Raw genomic sequence first — 20,276 nt, 5'->3', positions numbered from 1 at the left:
AGAGAACTCTGTGATTAAAGACTTATAGTTGTTTTCCAAAAATGCCTTTACATTTAAGAAATCTGCTTTCTAATTTGTTCTGACAAATGTCACGGCTGGAGAAATTCTTCCTCTAAGGGAAGATTTATGATCTATAGGATAATTCTCTTTCTCTGTATTTTTCAGGAGGCTGGATTCATCAAATGCAAACTGCTCTTTGATTTGTGTGTCTGCATGCTCAGTACAAAGAAATGAAATACAAGAATGTGAAGAATGACAACACTCTTTATCTATAGGTAACTTTTTGGAACAGAAATACCATCCGGTGTGATCAGCTGGAAAGTGCTGAGGTACTAGCTTAGAATGATGTGGTAGGAACAGGATTTCCCGCAGAGAAAACTATGCTTCCTCTGTTCTTCACGCTGGCCACCATGTTGGCAGGCACATCGATACCCCAGCAGATGGTTTTGAGCAGGGACTGCCAAAACACCGCATGCAGAAGGTTGCCCTTCCTTCATGGGAGGATTTCAACTGAGGAACATCCGTCTCTTGAGAAGTCAGGGTACCAGCTACTAGCTGAAATGTCGCAGGACACAGCCCAGAGGAGAAGTAATTGTAAAGACAACCTAGTTCAGGACTTGTCACCTCTGAACAGCAAAATAGAAATGAGAATGTAACTCTCCTTCCTTGGAGAGGACTCCAAGGAACCCGCAGCAACCAAAACTTGTGACACAGCTGTTTTCCTCTGACCAGGTTACAAATGCCTGGGTGGCCAATGGGCCTGTGATTCGAGGCTCAGTTTGGCCAAAGGCCACAACACAGATCGTCTGAACTTTCACTGGCAAGGACTGAGGCCATTCGTGCTTTCAAGTGGGGTTTCAAGAGGATAAGTTATATCAGCCTGGAAAGGTTGAAACTACAAAATCTGATCAAGAGCAGTCAATAAGGGCTAGTTTACAAGAAAGCCTCTGAGTAACTTTTGTGCTCAGTTAAAACGATGCTTGAGTTCTTCCCTGAATCATGACAATGCCAAAAATATCAGACTGAGGGGGTGACGAGAAGTTATTAGTTGACTTCACTGCGATACGGTACCACCTTCTGCAAGCTGCTTTTTTAGTCATTAATACACTAATACACCTGAAAAGAAGATGAGGGTCACCCTGGAAGACATTTAAATGTGTGCTGATCTCTGGGAATCAGTGGTAACCTGCAGACTCTCCCTCTGAAACGGACCTGATGCCATAGCTGTCCTGAGCTCTAGGTGCTGTATTTTTGACGCCTTCTGCTATTTTGGCTGTAGCACTTTCAAACTGCCTAGGCACCCAACTCAAACTAAGGGCATTCAGCACTTTCAAATCCCTGAAAAGAACCACTGTCTTTGTGGTTCATGAATAAATCTGTGAAAAATACTAGTCTTACCATGGAAGGATGATGCTTTAAGGTAATGGAATACTCTGTTCTGAAGTCAAATAGCTTCTGCTGATTTACAGTTAGTCCCATAAGGATACAGAACATTTTAAATCATAAAGGTCTGTAGTTTATATTGTAGAGATAAAGTAATTTTGAACAATATGTGTGACAAATGCAAAAAGTATTACAGTTTTAAAATGCCCAAGACAACATTGAAAAGGAGTCTGATGCTTATAGTCTCTATGTTCATCTCTTTGGTTAGGCTGAATATCATTATTACTGGTAAACAATATGTTTTGGTTTTTCTTTTTTTTAAATAGTCTTTATGCAATCCAACTGAAGACAAATCAATGATGTTTTAATATTTGGTTTTTATTTCTTCTCCCATTTGTGAGTTTTCCCAATGCAGTATTTTTGTAAAAAATCAAAGTTATCATTTGCTGATAAAAGAGGCACTGTAGCATATTTTTAATGTATACAGTATTCAAGTCCAGGTAAAATAAATCAGCTATAAATTAGAGTATTTCACATATAAAAATGCTCTTTGTTTATATTTTAGGCAACAAACTAGTTTCAAACTGTTTAAAAAAAGGCACTTAAAACAACCTGCACTCTGCCAAAGATAATATCCATAATTTTTTGGTTACTGAATAGCTCCGATAGCATTTCTCCTTGTAATATGCTTATCAGACCAATATGCACGGCTGGTCACTCGGTATTACCAGACTTAAGAAGAAACTGAAAATAGCTTCAGTCTTCCTTGTTCTTTCTTATTCTCCTCATTTCAAGGAAAGATGTAACACATACTTGACAACAGTAGTTGGAGTTTTATCCCAGAATAAGCCCCAGCAGGTGCCTCTTGTGCTTTCAAAACAGCTTGTTGAAACATGTGCATGACTTGTATGTTCTTACACGGGAAGACCTCCACTCCCACACGCTGTAACGTGTTGCAGCTGAAGCTAAGCACTAATACTAAGCACTACCCATCAGGCACTAACTTATAGGAACTGTTTCTTTGGTCACATGTTTAATCATGAAAAATGATGGTCTGGAGTGGACAGTATTCTTCTTCATCCTGAGCCATGGCAACCCCCACAGGTTATTTCAACACCTGGCAGTAAATGTTGATGCAGACCCCTTCCTATCTGTCCCTGAGCCGATAATATTTGTCCCAATGGTGCTGGCTGTTTCAACAGGCTATCTGTATGAAGCCATATGATTACTTCCCTGAATAGCCAGGGTACGGAGGGGGTGGGGGGTACTGTATCGAAGTCTGTGGGGTTGGAGTATAAGGTGGAGGTAGGTCAGCTGGGTATTCCATTTCATATTCGTAACTGTATGGTGGTGGAGCCACTGAAATTGGAGAAAAAAGAAAACATAGTTAAAAATATTTTTTTCAGATGCAGGCCCCCAAGTATTTTCTAGTTATCATTCAGACCTCCATACAACAGATGTTAAGCCTCCCGGCAATGCACTCACTTTTTTTCCCCAACTGTCATTATACAGCCACTTTATGTTAGTGCAAGTCCTTCCTCATTGCCCTTTCCTTCACTGCTTAGCCGTGGGCACAGAGACACGTTGTGCTTGTAACAGTGTTTGGCCATACAGCAGGTGGGTCTCCTCGGTAATTTAAAAGTGCTGAATGCCCCTAGTTTGAGCTGGGTGGCTGGCCATACGGCCATAGCAGGGTGATGTGGCAGAGCTAAACTTTTTCAGGAGAGGACAGCTGGGTTTTCATCATAACCATTCTCTGCCGCCTCTTTCAGCAGCAACATGGATTTATGCCATCTCAAAATGATGGGGTAGACAGGGCTTTCGCTGATCTCCACAGACCTCTGAAACACTCCCTGGATGCCGAGGAGATCTGTGACATGCCATGCCATGACAAACACAGCAGTATCGCACCTCCCAGGGCAAATGCCAGACATCTTCCCAGGACATTCCCAGGCCTTGGGCTAAGGAAGAACAAAGCTTTCACCTTGATCACTCCGGCAGAGACATCTGAAGAGAGCCCAATGTTTGTCATTCAGGAAACAACAAATAACATTCACTAACAGCTGAAAACATTTTCTCAACTACTTCTACTAATCTTAGAGAAGAAGAGTTAATTCAGTGATCAAGAAGATGATAAATGCCGCATAATGATAGCATGGTGGGAACGGAATGTAGGCTCCATATCAAGACCCCATTAGAGTAATCTCTACAAATTTTAAGGTCTGTATCTGCTCATGTCACTATGTTACTGTTAAGGTCCAAAGTCTGCTCATGTCTCTGTTCACGTCACCACGGATGCTTTCCTATCCCCTCCCTAGATGTCTCAAGCAGACTGGCAGTGAAGTAGCACTTGAATGGAGAGGAAACAGAAACCCAGGATGTTTGTAATGGGGGGAAGAGACTCAAATCCCAGTGTGCCACATGCCACGTGTCCTGGTTTTGTCTGGGATAGAGTTAATTTCCTTCTTAGTAGCTGCTACAGCGCTGTGTTTTGGATTTAGTATTACAGTAACGCTGATAACACACTGATGTTTCAGTCGTTGCTAAGCAGTGCTTACCCCAAGTCAAGGACTTTTCAGTTTCCCAGGCTCTGCCAGGGAGCAGGTGCACGAGAAGCTGGGAGGGGACACAGCCAGGAGAGCTGACCCCAACTAGCCAAAGGGATGCTCCATCCCACAGAACAGCATGCCCAGTGTATAAACTGGGGGGAGCTGGCTGGGAGGCACTGGTCACTCACTACTCGGAGACTGGCTGGGCATCAGTCAGTGGGTGGTGGGCAGCTGTATTGCACGTCACTTGTTTTTTTTCCCCTTGGGTTTTATTCCTCTCTCTCTTTCTCCTTTTCATTACAGTTATTATTGTTGTTATTGTTATTATTATTTTACTTCATTTCAGTTATTAAACTGTTTTATCTCAACCCACAGGTTTTACCTTTTTCTGATTCTCCTCCCCATCCCACCAGGGTGGGTGGGGAAGTGAGCGAGCAGCTGCACGGTACTTAGTTGCTGGCTGGAGTTAAACTGAAATTTCACAACACCATGAAAAACACTCTCTGCTCCCTGAGAACCCGGCTGTTGGTGTGGCTGAGGCAAAGGAAGGGCATCCCCTTGCCTGCCTGCTTGCCGCTCCTGTCCAAAACAGGTAATGGCACAGGGGAGGGTTGGTCACAAACCCGGTGGCCAAAGTCAGGTCACTACTCCAGAAGTGTTCATGACAGCAGGCAACACAGAAATCATTTCAGAGCTTCCCCATCCTCCAAAAACTGCTGCTGCTGAGAGGAAGAACTGCTCAAAGTAATGTTTGCATGGGGAACCAGGAGCGTGCAGACTCAAACTGCCTGGAGGTGGAGAGAGAGGGGTGAGTCACTGCAGGAACAGACTTGGGGAGGAAAAGGCTACAGCCCTGGAGTCTTCATTTTGCTCTTGTTTTTACAGCTTGCAGTGACTACTAGATTCTGAAGTAGCTCTTCAGCAATTCATGGTTGAGAACACTGCAGTCTTCTTTCATTACTCATCTCTCTATGCAAAACAATGGTGCAATGATAAGGATGATTATAGATGGTTTTAGTTTAAATGGAAAGTAAGACCACGAGGGAGAAAACAGACACTGAGTGCAGTGAAAGTGATAAAGGAACACATAAAAAATATTGCATTTCTTGCCTGTGAGTATAGATAATCCACGTGGGCATTGCTGCAACCTTTGCACCAGGAGGGAATATAAAGGCAGGGGATCTCTAAGAGTGGGATGAGGGGACTTCATCCATGAAACACCATTGCCTTTTATTACAATGAACTCTCAAGTTATCCCAAGGCAATCACTCCTGGATTTCTAATTAACAACATCACTGAAGCAGAGACATAGCTGCATTGCATAAACACCATTATGCCGTTTCCAGGGTCAGTTTTGCTCTTCAACAATGTGGCCACTTTCACATGGTGGGGAGTCCAAACAAAGAAGCCTTGCAGACCCCAGCTAGCTCAGTGCAGATCCACCTTTGGTGCTCCTGTACCCTAATCCTAGACTGGCATGAATTGACAAATGTGGTGCAGGCAGAGTGGCTCTGCACAGAGCTAGCTCAGGTACAGCCTGATGTACCAGTTCCCACTCACTATGGGCACAACTGCACTGCAGCAGACCCACGAGGGGTCCCTACTGTCCCCTGGGGTGCCCCAGAGCCTCTGACAGCTTATTAGCTCAGTGCCAGATCTGGCTTAGGCTCTGTGCCTCCCCTGGTGCCGCCCTGCACCTAAAAAAAACGTTACACCAAAACAATGTTAACTCACAGACAAGCCCGCACTGAGCACGTCCAATGCTCAGCTAACTCTGACCAAGGCGCAAGGGGCCTCTCTGCACCATGCTCCAAGTTCCTATCAGATCAGGCACAGTGCCAGACGGATGCAGAGAGCTAGCTCAGATCCAGCACCACGTGCCAGCCAGCAGTCCCTCCTGGGACACACAGCAGAGAACACCCTGCAAAAATGCCCACGTGCCTTTGTAGAAATCATCTGGGATCCTGCAGGGGCTTGTGAGCCCTGGCCAAGTACCAGCCAGTTTGGGCTGCTTTAGATTCCACATGGCACCACTTGAAGCCTTTGTGCTATGATCCACAGGCCTTATTGTCCAGGTTTTCGCCTTTCTGTGGTATGCCAGGCCCCCATTATATCAGACAATGAAAGGGAGCTGACTGCATATGAACAAAAGCAAATACAAGAACCAGAACACAAAAGAAAAACAAGGGATCCATCACCAGAGAGCCTCTGGCACAGGGAGGTCTATCCTGTACAATGCAGCAGTGCCCCGAGTGAGGTCTCAACATGCTACTGCAGGCACCACAAGCCATACAGCTGCGGAGTATGGCACCTGGCCAGATCTCATCAGCCTACTGGAGTATCTGAATAAATTAGCCCAAGCAGAGTGCTGCACTGACGAACACTGAGCACACTGAGCTGTCTTGCGTTTCCCAGCAGGGAGTCATGTTGTTCCCCTCCAGACTGAGAAGAGCCTCCTGCTGAATTCACATCTCCCATTAACTGTGGAGCCATAACTATCCAAAGATACACTCCTACCATGAACACAGGCACACTTGAAGGAGTGTCATTTTGCTTCCTTACCTGGGTATGTGCTGATAGTGTTGATGTGTGTAGTTCGGATGACCCCTACTCGAGTCCCACGGTTGTTCTTCATGCACATGCAGATACAGATGGCAATCCCGGCAATCACTCCCATTATAAATACTATACCAAAAACAATTCCAGCTATCGCTGTGCCTCTGCAAGGGGAATAGAAACATGCATTCAGTCTCAGCCAAATAATGTTTACAAAATAAAGTTCCTTTCTCAGAAGTGGCTCCCATTTGAGCAAAAGGAGTACACATTGATTACTGTAAATGCTGCAAACTTTGATCCATCAGGGCATCTCAATAGAAGATATGACAGATCTCCAAGACCAAAGTAAGTTGCCTTTGCAATCATGCCAGATCACTCTGCTGATTTACTGTATATTAAATCCTCCCATTCCAAGGTTATGTGGATTCAACAACTTTTCAATATTACCAAGAATAATTTCTTCCCTTTCCCCTCATCACACAAGACATTTTCTTCCTAAAGGCATTGGTATGATTTTCTTTTTAAAAGAAAGAGTAAGTTATCCCCAGTAATATATTCCAGAAGCATCCCAAAGTGCCTGCATGCTGTGCTTCCACAGGAATGGTTTTGTCATTGTTTTATCGTTGGTCAAAAAGTCCTTCTTCTGTGCTTCTGAGCCCACAGGTTAAGAAGAAGCAAAGTGAATGCCCACTCTTTCACACATCTGCTACTGCTGCCAGTACAAGTATTTGAGGCTTAAATGATTTCTTTTAAAAGGGTCCAGAGGAAAGAATTTAGTTCAGCCTCTGAAGTAATGAATCAGACTTTCCTTGAAATTTTATAGAGAAAGGAAAGGAAGCCTTACTGCACTGACACACAGGAGACAAACCTCACCAAGAGGCACTGAAGAGCTCCCAGTAATACTGAGGGCAAAATCAGCTTTTCTGATGAACCCTAGTTCACTCAGGTTTGTTGTCAGGCACAGGCTGTAAAGCATATGTTATATGAAAGGTGGTATTTATAGCCTACCCTTTTAGGAAAAAAAAACCCCAACCTAGTGACGTACCAGAATATTCTGTGTTCATCGCTTCATCTTCCAGCAAAGATTTCAAAGAGCAACCTTGCTGGCAACTTTTTTACTGAACATTTTAGTCAATCCAAACTGATAGTTTGTCAACATGAATAAGCTCCACTAGGAATTATTACAATGCAGAGAATAAAACAGGCACTGCAATACTACGAAGACAATTCTTAAAAGGAGTCTAAACCACAGTTCAACTTCCCCATACAAGCATGTGAACCCATAGCAGGCCTGATTCTCAAAACGCTATTGATAGCCTGTTGGCTTCCAAAAAGTCAGCAAGAGTCAGGACGGATTCAGTATTTGAAAAATCAGACCTTCTGTTTAGGAACCCAAATATAAATTTAAGAGCTTGGTTTTAGGCACCAACTATTCAGGAACTTGGCCAAGATTTACAGTACAATTACTGAATTGTATAGCATAAGTAAACACAGACAATTTGCTGTCTTACTCAAATACGCTGTCAGGGAGCTAAATTGCTCTCCGCTGTTATGTAGCAATGATGAAGAGTATATAGGGAGAGTAAACCTGTTAATATTTTGCAGAATATATAAAGGCCTAATTTACAAAACCCTAACTCATGGCAGCAAGCACCTGGCCATAAAACCAGTAGCTCAAAACACTGACGTGATCAAGTGCCTTGATATTAACCACGTGGAGAAACTGAAAAACACCTCCTCACCTCCTCCATATCCCCCATAGTTTGCATCCAACAACAAAAGTGTCTGATGCTCTTGGAAGAGGTGACCAAGAGACCTCCAGTTTTCCCATCCTGCTCTTTCTGAGAACATTATCAATACCTAGAGAGAAACTGCCATGTGAGAAAACAGTTTGATTCAGGAGACACTTTAACACAATACTCTCTTAATTCCAGAAAGTTTTCTTATAATGTCACAATTTAAAAATCAGGCACAGTGCATGGTATCCCTATTACAAACAACAATGAATCACAACTGCTTTTGCTACATCTATTTAGTCAATGAATCATTGTGCCCTTCGTTGGGAGCACTGCATCACAGAGTTGCAGGGAACTCTTGTTATATTGAAATCACCCCTGTCCCATATGGAAGAAGCAGAACCAGTCACTGCTGACCACTGGCCACAGGTCCTGCATTGCATTTCTGCTTTGTGCAAGGTCCACTGCTGCCCAGCTCCTGCCTCCCAGGTATGCTCTGCCTGGCTGACCTGCTCAAATCCGAGAAACCACAGCAGTTTCTTGCACTTTTAACAGCTGCACCCTGAGGAAAACCCAATCTCCATCCTAAAGCCTGACAGAAGTGCCGACATACAGCATGTTAGCTTCCCAGTGCTAAATTAAAAATTCTATATTAATAAAGCCCATTTTAAGCACAGTTTTAAACAGAGTTTGTCTCAGCTGTCTCCAAAGGCAAAGGTGTCCCATTTGTTTCCAAAGTGGTCAGCCAGGTGCCATTTGGTCATCTGCCCCGAGTGATAGGTTGCACTCTTCATGCACCAGTGCCTACTGGACACCCCAGCCTCACACCCAAAGCCTGTTCCCCTTCTGCACAAACAGCAACTGCTCCAAAGATTCCTAATGACTCTTTGGCAGTGTTGGCTGACTGGCACTACCTTGCCTCTGCAAAGAAACAGCATCAGGATAAGACACAGCTGTGGAAAGCCCCTCTGTATCTGCCTGCACCTGAAATTCAAAACCATCTGAGGTCCACTGGCAAAACTTCCAAGCTGGAAAAGGACTCTCAGTCTAAACACAACTATACTGGAAACCAAAACCCACTTGTGCCAGGCTAGCAAACCCAGGTCAATAAGCAAAATAAGAAATATCTGCTAAAGCATTCTTTTGCTGGTCCCCACCACAGCTCTTTCTGGTATAGCCATGAACCAGAAACAAAAACGGTCACCAATGAACACATTCACCACCTAGCTTTCCTGACAAAACTGGTAAGTGCAGGTTTTGCTCGTGGTTCTGAAATCAGGACAAAAAGCAGTTTAAATAGCTAGACCCACCACTGCTTGTGGATCCAGGTTTTCACACTGCAGGGGTAAATTTAGACCACCTATGGATGGTTATGCAAAGAGAGACTGGGATATGGAGCAAAAGATGTAGGCCACTTCTTAAATCTGGCTACAGCCTGACTGTGTGCCAGCAGAAAGGTGCTCACTGGTCTTGGTGGGCTTCAGAGCAGACCCAGTGCCACGCATGTGAAACTGTACCAGGAATCACATGTTTGAGTTGAAAAGGATCAACCTGAGAGGACTCCAGATGTACTTTCCCAAATACCATGGAGCGTAAACCCATCCTGATTGGGAGTCCTGCAGCCCCTGCCACTCACAACAGCCCCCTGTAAAACTGGGAGCACTCAGCCTGTAAACATCAGGCTGCACCTCCTCAGCACCAAATCCTGGCAGGATGACGGTCATGGAGTAGCTGTTCCAGGCACACAGCACAAAAATAAATGCTGGTTCTTTTTGTGGAAAGGCTATGATATGACTAGAATGTAAGAAGAAAAATAAGCGTGCATTTTTTATAAAATAGGGAAGTTTCTCCTCATGCTCTCAGGGAATTTTTGAAAATAAGTGTCCTATAAGTAAATACCTCTTATTTTATATTAAAAAATGCTTGCTTTGTCTTTCTCTGGTATTTTAGACTTCTGTCTATATAGACACAGAGGGATACAGCGATTTTTTATGCTATCACCACCATAGAGCTGTTGAAGGGAAAGTGCCTAAGAGAAAAAGGACACCGTAAAGGAAAAGAAGACCTAGAAACCACAGAGCAGAGTCACATAGCAACTAGGAAGTTTGAAATAAAGGGAAAACTTCGAAATGGAACAATGTGAATGAAAACATTATGCAAAGTCCTTTACAGAAGCAAAGCCAATGAAGAGAAAAAGACTGCCACAGAAAAACAATGCACTGAAAGGTGAAGATGGGGGGGGAGGCGGGGGGGAAGTAATTTTAAAGCTGTAGAAATGTCATGAGACATTTTCGGGGTAAAAAACAGATATTCAAAGAAGCAGCTTTGCACCTGCTTTTAGCAACATCCTGCTGGAAAGAATATAAATCTTATTCACAGCTTAACATTCATGGCCCAGCAGAACCCTGTGCAGGGATCAGGCCTTTTGCTGGGTGGCACCAAGGCCTTGGCAATGCTCAAGCCAGGCAGGGCTCTCACTGCTCTTGCTGCCAGCACGGCTGAGCCACCTGGGGTCAGAGAACCTGTCCCTTGGGGGAACTGGCAGCCTGGGTGTTTTACACAAGCGGCAGAGGCATCACCAGTGGTGGCTCCAGCCTGCAGTGGCTAGGGTTGAGATGACTAGAGAAAAGGAGAGAGACTGAAGAGCAGCCCTGCTCCTTCAGGCCTTAATAAGTGGGAATGGAGTTAATTTAGTTCCCCTTCCCCCCTCCAGAAGGCTAATACTTTGGGAGTTAGGCAAGCAAAGTGGATGTCAATCTTGCTCAAGATGAATATGACTTTCGTGGTCATGCCCACTTTGGGGACAATGCCTAAAAAATCTTATGGCTCAACAGATTAGTGTTTCCTGAAAGAAGAATGATTACTGACTAGGTATCAATTTTTAAATGCATTGCCAAAATCTGGGTAGCAGGTATACATGGCCTGCACTGCTGTATGCCAGGGACTTTGTAGTCTGTTGGCCTCTCTTTTTCTTCTTGAGTTCTGCCGTAACTTCACAAGTGGTGCAGTGTGGAGCATAAAACTTTGCCAGGGAGTCTGGTTTATTAGTACAAAACTGCTAAGAAAAGAAAAAACCTTTCAGTCAGCTTTTCCAGAAAGCCCACAGACTGGAATGCAAAATGTTTTAATCCCACTGCGACCAAGACAGACCCTCCTGAGTCTACCTGCTCCACCCCTGCTTCCCACCCAGGGAACAGCAAAGTGCATGTTCCAAAAACTCTCTGCATCACTGTGGCCAGGGGATGCTGTGCAGCATGCCCCTCCCCCCCCAGCCTCCTCCTGCCTCTGAGGTGTCCTCAGCATGGGGGCACGCACAGGTCTGGCTCTGCTTATGGGTTAGAGCAACCCAGGTGGGGCACAGGGGTATACATGCCTGCCAGCCTGGCCTTGCTGGACCAGAGACCTCCTGCCATGCCCTTGCACCCCAGTGCTGCTTCAGCCTCGCCCAAACCCCTCCTGCTGAGGCTTCGGTTGCCCTCCCCTTATGTTTGGACTCATGCCTCCACACCTGCACCTCCTTGGTGTGCAAGACAGCCCCAAGTGCTGGCACCATTCTCCTCGAGGATGCCCTGGGGACAGTATCCAATTGCACGTTCTACCGTGTCCCCACCTAGCAGCACCCCTTACCCCCTGGGTATCTTAGAGGGAGGAGGTGCTGCCCAGTGCTTTGCTGGCTGTCCCCACATCCCTGACTCTTCAGCTTTTGGCTATGCACCCCTCATACCCCTGCCCTTTTTGCATTTGTTGTCCTTCACAAGCAGATGATTTCTCTTGATTCCTGTTTCCCTTCAGCCCTTCCCCTCCCTGGGAGGCCTTTAAAGGCTTTCTTAAACTAGAGAAGCCACTAAGGGCAAGTAGCCAAGAAGATGCCCTGGGAAGAGCGTAAGAAAAGGGAGGACACTTTCTCCTCTGGCCTCCTTCAGTGATTTGCAGTTCAGCAACTTTCTGACCCAGACAGGTTGGTTTGTTTAAGTTTATCACTCGGTGGATTTCTCCTCTGCAAACCTGCCCAGCCTCATCCTCAGTTCATGTGAATTTTAGCATCCGCAGCCTCATGTGGCAAAAAGCTCCCCAGCTTAATTACATATCTGACGAACTGTCTCCTCTGGTCTTTTCTGAACTGAACGCCCAGTAATTTCACCTGAGCCTCCTAGCTCTCAGCTCTTCAGCCGCCAGCTACCCCTTCTGCACTGCCCATGATTTTACAGACCTTTAGCATTAAGCCTGGCAGCCAGCTCTTCCCTGTCCTGCAGGAGCCCCATCCTACATGGCTGTCCTACACAAAGGGATCGCTTCACCCTCTGATCACTCCAGCCACCCCTCCTTGCACTTTTCCTCATCCTTTTGTGTTGTTTTCTGAGAGCTGCAGCAGAAGCACATATGACAGGGACATAATAATGCTTGCTGTTTTCTTCTCCATTTTCTTCTTAAATAATCCACAGTATTAGATCTGTTTTTTCTTAACTGTCAAAGAGCTGGGAACTAAGGTTTTATGGCACTATTTACCATAGTACCAAGTCTCATTTCTGAGAGGTAATGTCAGCTCAGATCCCATCAGTTCATGTGGGAGTTTGGGTTCTTTTTCCCTGTATGCATCACGTAGTGTTTATGGGCTCTGGATTTCCTGCCACAGTGCCTGGACTCGTGTCCTCTACTGGAGGACACAGGCTAAAGCTAGCACAGGTGAGCTGAAGCCACCCGTTTTTCCAAAGCTTAGCTCACTCTGTTAAGACTGTATCAATTTAGGAACTATCACTGCAGAAGTGACAGAGCTCCACACCAGAGATGCATTTATATTGGCATAAAGGTCTTTTCATCCTGTAATAGCTCACGTTAGCAATTTTACAGCAATTTGACCGGGTATAGCAAGAAGTTGTTAGAAGCATGTGAAGATCAGTATTCCTACTCTGCCTTTGCTATATTTCATTACCATATTAGTGCAAGAAAAATGTGCCATTCTCAGTCTTTACTTTGCTCAGCTGATCTATTTTATCTCATCATCTTTTCTAATTTCCAGTACTGTTTTAGTTTTCCAATTAATTTATTGCCAACTCTCTGCATCTATGACTTGCTGGCACTACATGTGTAGAATAATATTAATAATAATGTATGCAATACATTTTGGAATACTACTGCTAATACTAATAAATACCTTTTAATTTTTTCCCCTTTCAAGCACTCAAAAAGAAGCTGATAAGGGATTTTTAAAAGCTCATTCTCGGAGATAAAACTACCAAAAAAAAATCAATGATCTTTGATCTTCTGATTGAGCCATTGCCGTTTTGAAAAAAGTACTCTTTGGACTCTTAATCAGACTTGATATTACTTGGAGGGTGGTGTTGGGCTATTTATTTAATTTGGTTGGCAAACCCTGGTTTACTTGAACTGCCAGCAGAAGTGCAGCAGGGTTGCACTCCGTTTTCTCCTGCCTCTGCTGGAGCAGGCAGACCCATTCTGGGGGGTCTGTCCCTCTCCACAGTTGTCCCTTTATTTTCATAAGGACAAAGCCATGCAGTGAGTGATCCTCTAAGAGACTGGCTTTGCTCTCCAGGCCTTTTTGGTTTTACGGCTGGGGTACCTTGAGAACCCCATGGCAAAAGCTGATAGAGGAGTGACTGATTGAGCCAAGGTACCCCATGGCTGAACCGGTAGCCTTCTCATCACAGTGTTTTACAGCCCTGGAACACAGACACCAGGGCAGTGTGGTCTGAAGAGCCATTCAATTTGAGAATCAGTTAAATAGTCAGCTAGTTGATGCCTCCCGTTTTAAATTAAATAATTAATTTACAGAGTAGCAACTCAAATGGACCAGGCTTGCCTTTGAGGCTTTACTTTGCAAGTTGTACTTAGACAAATTTCTGACTAGTACTTCCTTTAAATACATACCGCAGGGAGGAAGGAGATGGTTGTCTGCTTCCATAAACAAATCTCGCCTGCTTGTTAAAACTCAATACAGACTGTACTTGGACAGTATTTCCCTTCTTTTGCTCCTATTCCATCATATTTAAAGTGTGTTGTTAATGTTTAATCCCTTCCAAATAGTTTCCTCTGTGCCTTTCCCTCTTTACCTTGTTATACGCACCAAAATATCCTGAGTAGCAGCTGTACAATGAAAAGGCAGTGGGTGATCATCCCAGTTGCTGACCTCCCTCCTCCCAGCTCCTTGTGGACAGGTCATCACTTTGAGACTGCTCCATATTGTTAAACTACATCATCTTGCAAAGGGTTAAAGGACAGTACTTTCCGTCTTTTAGTATTGCCAGTGCCTGAGCAATAGGGTACCTTCTACAGCTTGTTAAAAGGCTGCTGAGCCACTGAAGCGTAACTGTGGCAGGCTTGCAAAACCAGAGAGAAAATCACATGAACTGCAAACCAAAAGGAGATGTAATTACAGCTTGTTCTGGTTTGGGCTGTCATTGGACAGACTTTTCAGACAATTTGCCTTTTGAGAAATATGTAGACATTTTATGCTTTCTTCCTTTATGCCAAACCATACGCTTTTCTCCCCACCACTGCTGGAGGTGCTGCTTGGCCAGTAGTGCCGCGAAGTGTTTCGAATAAGCAATCTGGAAAGGCCAATGTTGCTGCTATAGTAAAGGAAGAGTACAGAAAGCGAGCTTTTCCTCTAGCTGGGTCCCAAACTGGTTCCCCTGCCTGTGTATGACAGGTCTGAGAGCCTCCTGCTGCCCTAGGCAGAGGGTGGAGGGAAGGATGGCATCACTTCCACCCTGCTTTGGACTCAGCGTAGGGCTGGCTCACAAATAGTTTTATGGACACAAGGAATGATGCATGAAATATAGCCGGGAGGTGCATGCCACAACATCATAAGCACAATGCTTAAAACACAGTTGGTGATATTAACTGATCACAGCTAAGCAAACACATTTTGATCAGTCCCAACCTGCCCAGCATTTTCATCAGCCTATTAAGTGCACACATACAGATGCTGGCATTGAAATACGGAGTCCATCTGTTTGTCAGTTCAAAAATTTCAGGATATTTCCAGAATATGAATAAAACCCCCACAACCCAACAACACATATGTAAGTTAAAACAAGAGATTAAAAAAAGTCAAACATAGAAGTAATGGGGGGAAAGCCTTTTTTTTTGACATTTTCTGTGACAGATTTCTGATTAAGATACTGCAAGGTTTCCAGTTACCACTTCTCACCCTCATGCTCTCCTGCTGCTTCTCTGTCCTTGTTTTGCAGCAGCTCCTCTCGCCCTACCTTTCCCTCTCAGACATCCTGTGCTGTTCCCTGCAGTCATGACCTTGTCTCGCTCTGTAATGTGCTTCACATGCTTCCCTGGAAAGGAAACAGAAGCCATAATGCAATTTCCACTTTCCAAAACATTTCTCATTGTGCTCACAAATCCAAGGCCCAATCTGACATTGACTTAAACAGAACATTATGGCACAACTGTACCTAATGTAGCCTTTGCTTTAATTTAGGGATTTTTATTCTTTTTATGCCTGCAGTTTGCATCGCTGACTGAGGCTGCCATTTAAAACATTTTCTGAATCAACAGCAATGGGAGAGGCTGAAATTGCTGCCCTACTTCCAGCCCTTTGAGCATCAAAGCAAAAGAGGTCAGGACAATATGGTGGGCTTCCAAGAAGACCATAAAGTTAGTAACCCCCAGTAACAGCTCACTTTTGGCAGCTGCGTTACTGAGTATTAACACTTAGAAGAATCCCAGGAATATTATCTTTCTGGTAATTCTTAACGTACTTTTTCTGAGTGATTTTATTTACACCAGCTTCTGCAAACACTTGACTTTGCACACTCCATGGGCTCAGCCCAGGAGAATCCCGCAGCTCTCCTTTCGGGAAGCTCTTGCTCTAGGAGCCCGGCTTACTGTTGTGACTTCTGCACCTCTTGCCTGTGAGATCCTGAAATCTCTGAGCTACCAACAGGCAAACCTGCCTAAGTTTTACCCAGGCATGCATTTAGAGTGTGTTTTTACCTGGCCTGAAGCCAGGCCTGTAGAGTCACAGTTGCCAGAAAGGTTATTTTGGCCTGTTAGCATGCCTGCTGCCTGCTTTGTGCCTGTAGCAAACCCTGAAGCCAGCCACGCATGATGCGATTGTGATGTGCCAGGGAACATCCCGCACAGGGCTGTTTTTTGGTCAGTGAAACAAATGAGGAGACTCCAAGGGAAAGGTCCAAAAGATAGGGCTCAACTCTTTCCCTGTGAGGCTGAGTAGCACAAAGGCAGGATGGAGGTGACCCACATATTAATTAATTTTAAGAGAAAGAACCATGACGGCTGTAATTAAGAAGAGCAGTTCCTCACAATTCCCAAGGCAATGGGCTAAACAGAGATGAAAATGCTAGATATGGAAACCAAAGGAGAGTTCTGCCATGCTTCAGGATGTCTTTTTGTGTCCTCCCTTCATTTTCTTGCTGTTGGCCTTGATGTCTGTCTTAATAGTTTCATACCACTCTGCCCGTTCCAATCAACTTCACTTGCAATGTTTTGCACAGTGAAGGCTGGTCCTAATTGTATTTAATTTTCTCCATATAAGACTGTCTCCTTCTCAGCTAGCCACTGCCCCAAGCACTTCAGCATGAGCTGTAGCTGCTGGCAGAGCTGTGAGCTAATAAACATCCTCTGCTGCCACATTCACTTCAGCTGGAACAAAGAAACCAATGAAAGAGTGAACTGCTTCTTGGCAGAAACCCCTCTACCCCCTTAACATGACAATCACACCTTTTATTGCAGTGGCTGAAAAATAACAACGAAAACAACAACAAAAATGGCAGTAGCACTCTGTTCATTCGGGTGGCAGGGTGAAAGAGGGCTGGCGTCAGGGTGACTTTCCTCAGCTGTTCAGAGCTGGGACCTGACTCCTGGACAAGGCATCCTCCAGGCATTTCACACAAGTGCTCGCACTGGCACAGCAGAGACCTGGGCCAGGTGACTTGGGAGGGCAGTGCTGGAAAAGCCTTCCCCTGCTCATTCCTGGTGGCAGCACAAACTCGTATCAACCTCAACTGACCGTGTATCTGTGGCTGAGTGAATTGAGGTAGAAACACGTTATTTCCCTGCCAGTTAAATCCTTTCCATGACAGGATTGTCTTTGAGAAGTAAAATGCCACTGAATTTAACAAAGACACTGTTATTATTTAGATTGCTAATGAGAAACCTGTTTGTATTGTGTAAACATGGCTGTGACCCTGGACTTTCCAGGTTCCCTCAGGGCTACCAAAGGCGGCCATGGTTCAAGCATTCGGTCTCAAAATACTCTTAACAGAGGCAAAAGCCCAAACTTGGTATCTTGCATTCAGTCCATGCTTCATATAAAATTGCATGTTGCTGACTCAAGATCTCCTTCCCAATTATGGAAAAGTTGAGGCCAACAGAAACATTTTTTTCCTTCTTGGTGGTCAGCTCTGAAGACAAAAGTAACCTAGATGCCAATCTAGTAGCTTATGTAAATTGCTAAGTAAAACATATTTTTAATATTGGAAGATTTCTGCCTAGATTCAGTGTAGCCCCTAAATAAACATTTGGTGAATCACTGCAAAGAAGTGCACTATCAGCTCCTGACAGAGACAGCACAAGCCAAATAAGGGCTGTCAGAGGAATGGCCACAGAGTGCAGAGGGAGAAGCCACCAAGCAAATGCCACAGACCAGTTATTAAAAAACCAACTGCAGCTCTTTCTTCTGCAAACTGAATTGGAAGAGCATCATAGAGACTCTCATCCCTGAAATGCTCCCTGCTCATTCAGCCCATTTTTCAGGAGTCCATCATTCTCCCTCAAAGAGGATCGCAGATCTCCCTCTGGCATCCTAGGATATATCCTCATCATCTATTTAAAAGATGCATGGGACCTCAGATCATTCAGAGAAACTTCTTTACAGGAACACACAGTTTCTTCATAAATTGCCTCTCTCTGAAGTAAGTACTGTCTTGAGAGAGATCAGTAGACACCTGAACACAGCAAAACCACCAGTGCAAACTGTATTTATCCACAACATCACTGGAAAAGCATCTGAAGAATATAAATAATTGGAGGCTTTGGCTCCCCCCTGTACCTTCTGGGAAGACCAGCAGTGCTCCTACTTCTTTTAATGGAATGTCAGAGGAGCACTGCGACCCACTTGCTGAAGCAGTGCCAGGGCTGGTCCCAGTTACACAGTGACTACACCTGCAACTAGGAAACTAGCTCTGACAGTGAAAAGCCAAGCCCCTTCCAGTTCCTGCAAAGCTCAATGCATGTGACATGCAAATCACAATCCTCTCCTAACTAATAGTACTGTTTCACTTGTACTCTTTCACTGACATTAGTGAGTTAGAAATTATTCCTGGAGAAGCTTATTAACTCTACTTTTTTTTTTTTTTTTTTTTTCTAAATTCTTGGAGATGGAGGGAGGATGAAGGAGATAATTTTGCCATTTTATGCAATAAAGAGAAGGAAGACTGTAACCAAAAGTACTTTTTCACAACAACAACAACGTGAAAATAACAGAATAATAAGACAAATTAACAGATGCCTGCAAACCCCCCTACTTTATGTACCTGAAAAAAATGTTGTTGACTTTTTCAGAAATCTGATTCTCAGAACATATACATTGTGGCCCCAAAATGCATTTATGATTTATTAAATTTCAACTCAAATTGAAGGATTTTACTGCTTTTAGAAATTCTGCCTGTTACAGAAGTGAAAAAGATGTAGGATTTTTTTGACATTTAATAATCTGAAGTGGTTCCTGGAAGATCTGGGAGAAACAGTCTGGATTAAGAGATTAAAAACCCAGTGTTGTAAATTATTTGATCCCATTTTAAAAATAAAATCATAAATTATGTGCCTTGCCTGAGTAACAGTGCAATAGCTTTTTAAAAAGGCAGTTCTAGCTAGTACTGTATATTTTGAGTCTAAATAAATCTATCTGGGCTTTGAATTATCCAGCATAGGGATTTTTCCCTCATATCTTCCAATAAAAATAATAAGACACTGAGAGTTTAATTTTAGAAATTCTGGAGCAGAGTGAAAGGAAAAAAAATGGTTTTCATCTTCTCCTTCTATCTTCTTTTTCTAATGTATTTTAATATTCATCTCTTACCCCTGTGAAAGCAATAAAAGAGCCTCTTCTGCATTCTTTTCTGCATCAGATTTATAGCACCAATTCCATTTCCTTTTCTCATTCTCTCTTCCCAGGTGCTGTGTCAGAGCTTATGAGGACCACAAAGACCTGCTGAGTCTAAGCCAGTGGACATTCTGGCTCTAAATCACCATTTGCAAAAGCCTACAATGAACTTGAAAAGTATTTACAGAAGTCTTTGCAGGATTCAAACCTTATTACGTAGCATAAGCAAATTATGGTTTTAGTGGTTTGGAATACACTCATTAAGCATGCATGAAGTGCCATTTACAAATGTAAAAGGAGTTAAGTGCTTGAGTATATGAATCATTTTATGTTTCTGGAGAAAAGGACTATGAGTCAGAAAACTAAAAAAACCTGAAAATTAAACTGTAGTTACAAAAACATGCTGTGGCTCTTATAGGTTCCATAAAGTGATGAAAGTCCCTTTATCTGAAGGCAGCTATGCTGAGGATGCAGAAGTCACCGCAGGATAAAAACGTGCACACGCTACATTAAGTAATGTTGAGCTAGATCTGACCTCTTCCACCTCAGGAGTTGTCTGGGGGCTGGCGAAGAGCCAGTTGTGATGAATCAGCAATAACTTCCCTTGCAAGTGCACGAAATCCTTGCTCATCTGCCTGCACGGCCTGGACGAAGGACAGGGAAACCCCACTGAGCAGCGAGGGAGAGCAGACTGAGGACCCAGCCCCTTCCTCCTCTTTCCCTGGAAATGGGACATTGCTTATTCCTGTAAAGCTGTGCAGAAGAGACACCCCTTTGCCCTGGCCCTTCCTTACAGTTTCGGTGTTGCTTTGCCTTGCTTTTTACGCTAATGAGATGTAGCCCTGACTTCCTTAGGCGCGGAGCCCAATGCCCCTTCCCCTCTCACGCAGGGAAGGTGAGAAGTGCCCTACCCAAGGGCCTTGCTTGGAAACCTCAGGAATGAGCTTAAACATA

At 44.1% G+C, this 20,276-nt stretch overlaps 1 protein-coding gene across 4 annotated transcripts in view; it reads right to left on the bottom strand.

Moving 5' to 3' along the window:
* Nucleotides 1-1,740: 1,740 nt before the first annotated feature.
* CYYR1 (cysteine and tyrosine rich 1) overlaps nt 1,741-20,276 on the bottom strand; it is a 63,807-nt gene continuing 45,271 nt past the window's right edge. For 2 of the 4 annotated variants that reach the window (XM_080374468.1, XM_080374469.1), the window contains exons 3-5: nt 15,454-15,531; nt 6,495-6,652; nt 1,741-2,742 (exon numbers count right to left, since the gene is read on the bottom strand). In XM_080374468.1, the coding sequence (XP_080230594.1) occupies nt 2,609-2,742; nt 6,495-6,652; nt 15,454-15,531 (370 nt within the window). In that variant the 3' untranslated portion in view covers nt 1,741-2,608. The remainder of the gene's footprint in view (nt 2,743-6,494; nt 6,653-15,453; nt 15,532-20,276) is intronic. The other 2 variants (XM_080374470.1, XM_080374471.1) reach the window with 1 other exon arrangement.

The sequence above is a fragment of the Falco punctatus genome (assembly GCF_963210335.1).
Source record: "Falco punctatus genome assembly, chromosome: 2".
In the NCBI taxonomy this organism is placed as follows: Eukaryota; Metazoa; Chordata; class Aves; order Falconiformes; family Falconidae; genus Falco; species Falco punctatus.
The sequence above is the reverse complement of the archived record's forward strand: the minus strand, read 5'-3'. Positions and strand labels throughout refer to the sequence as shown.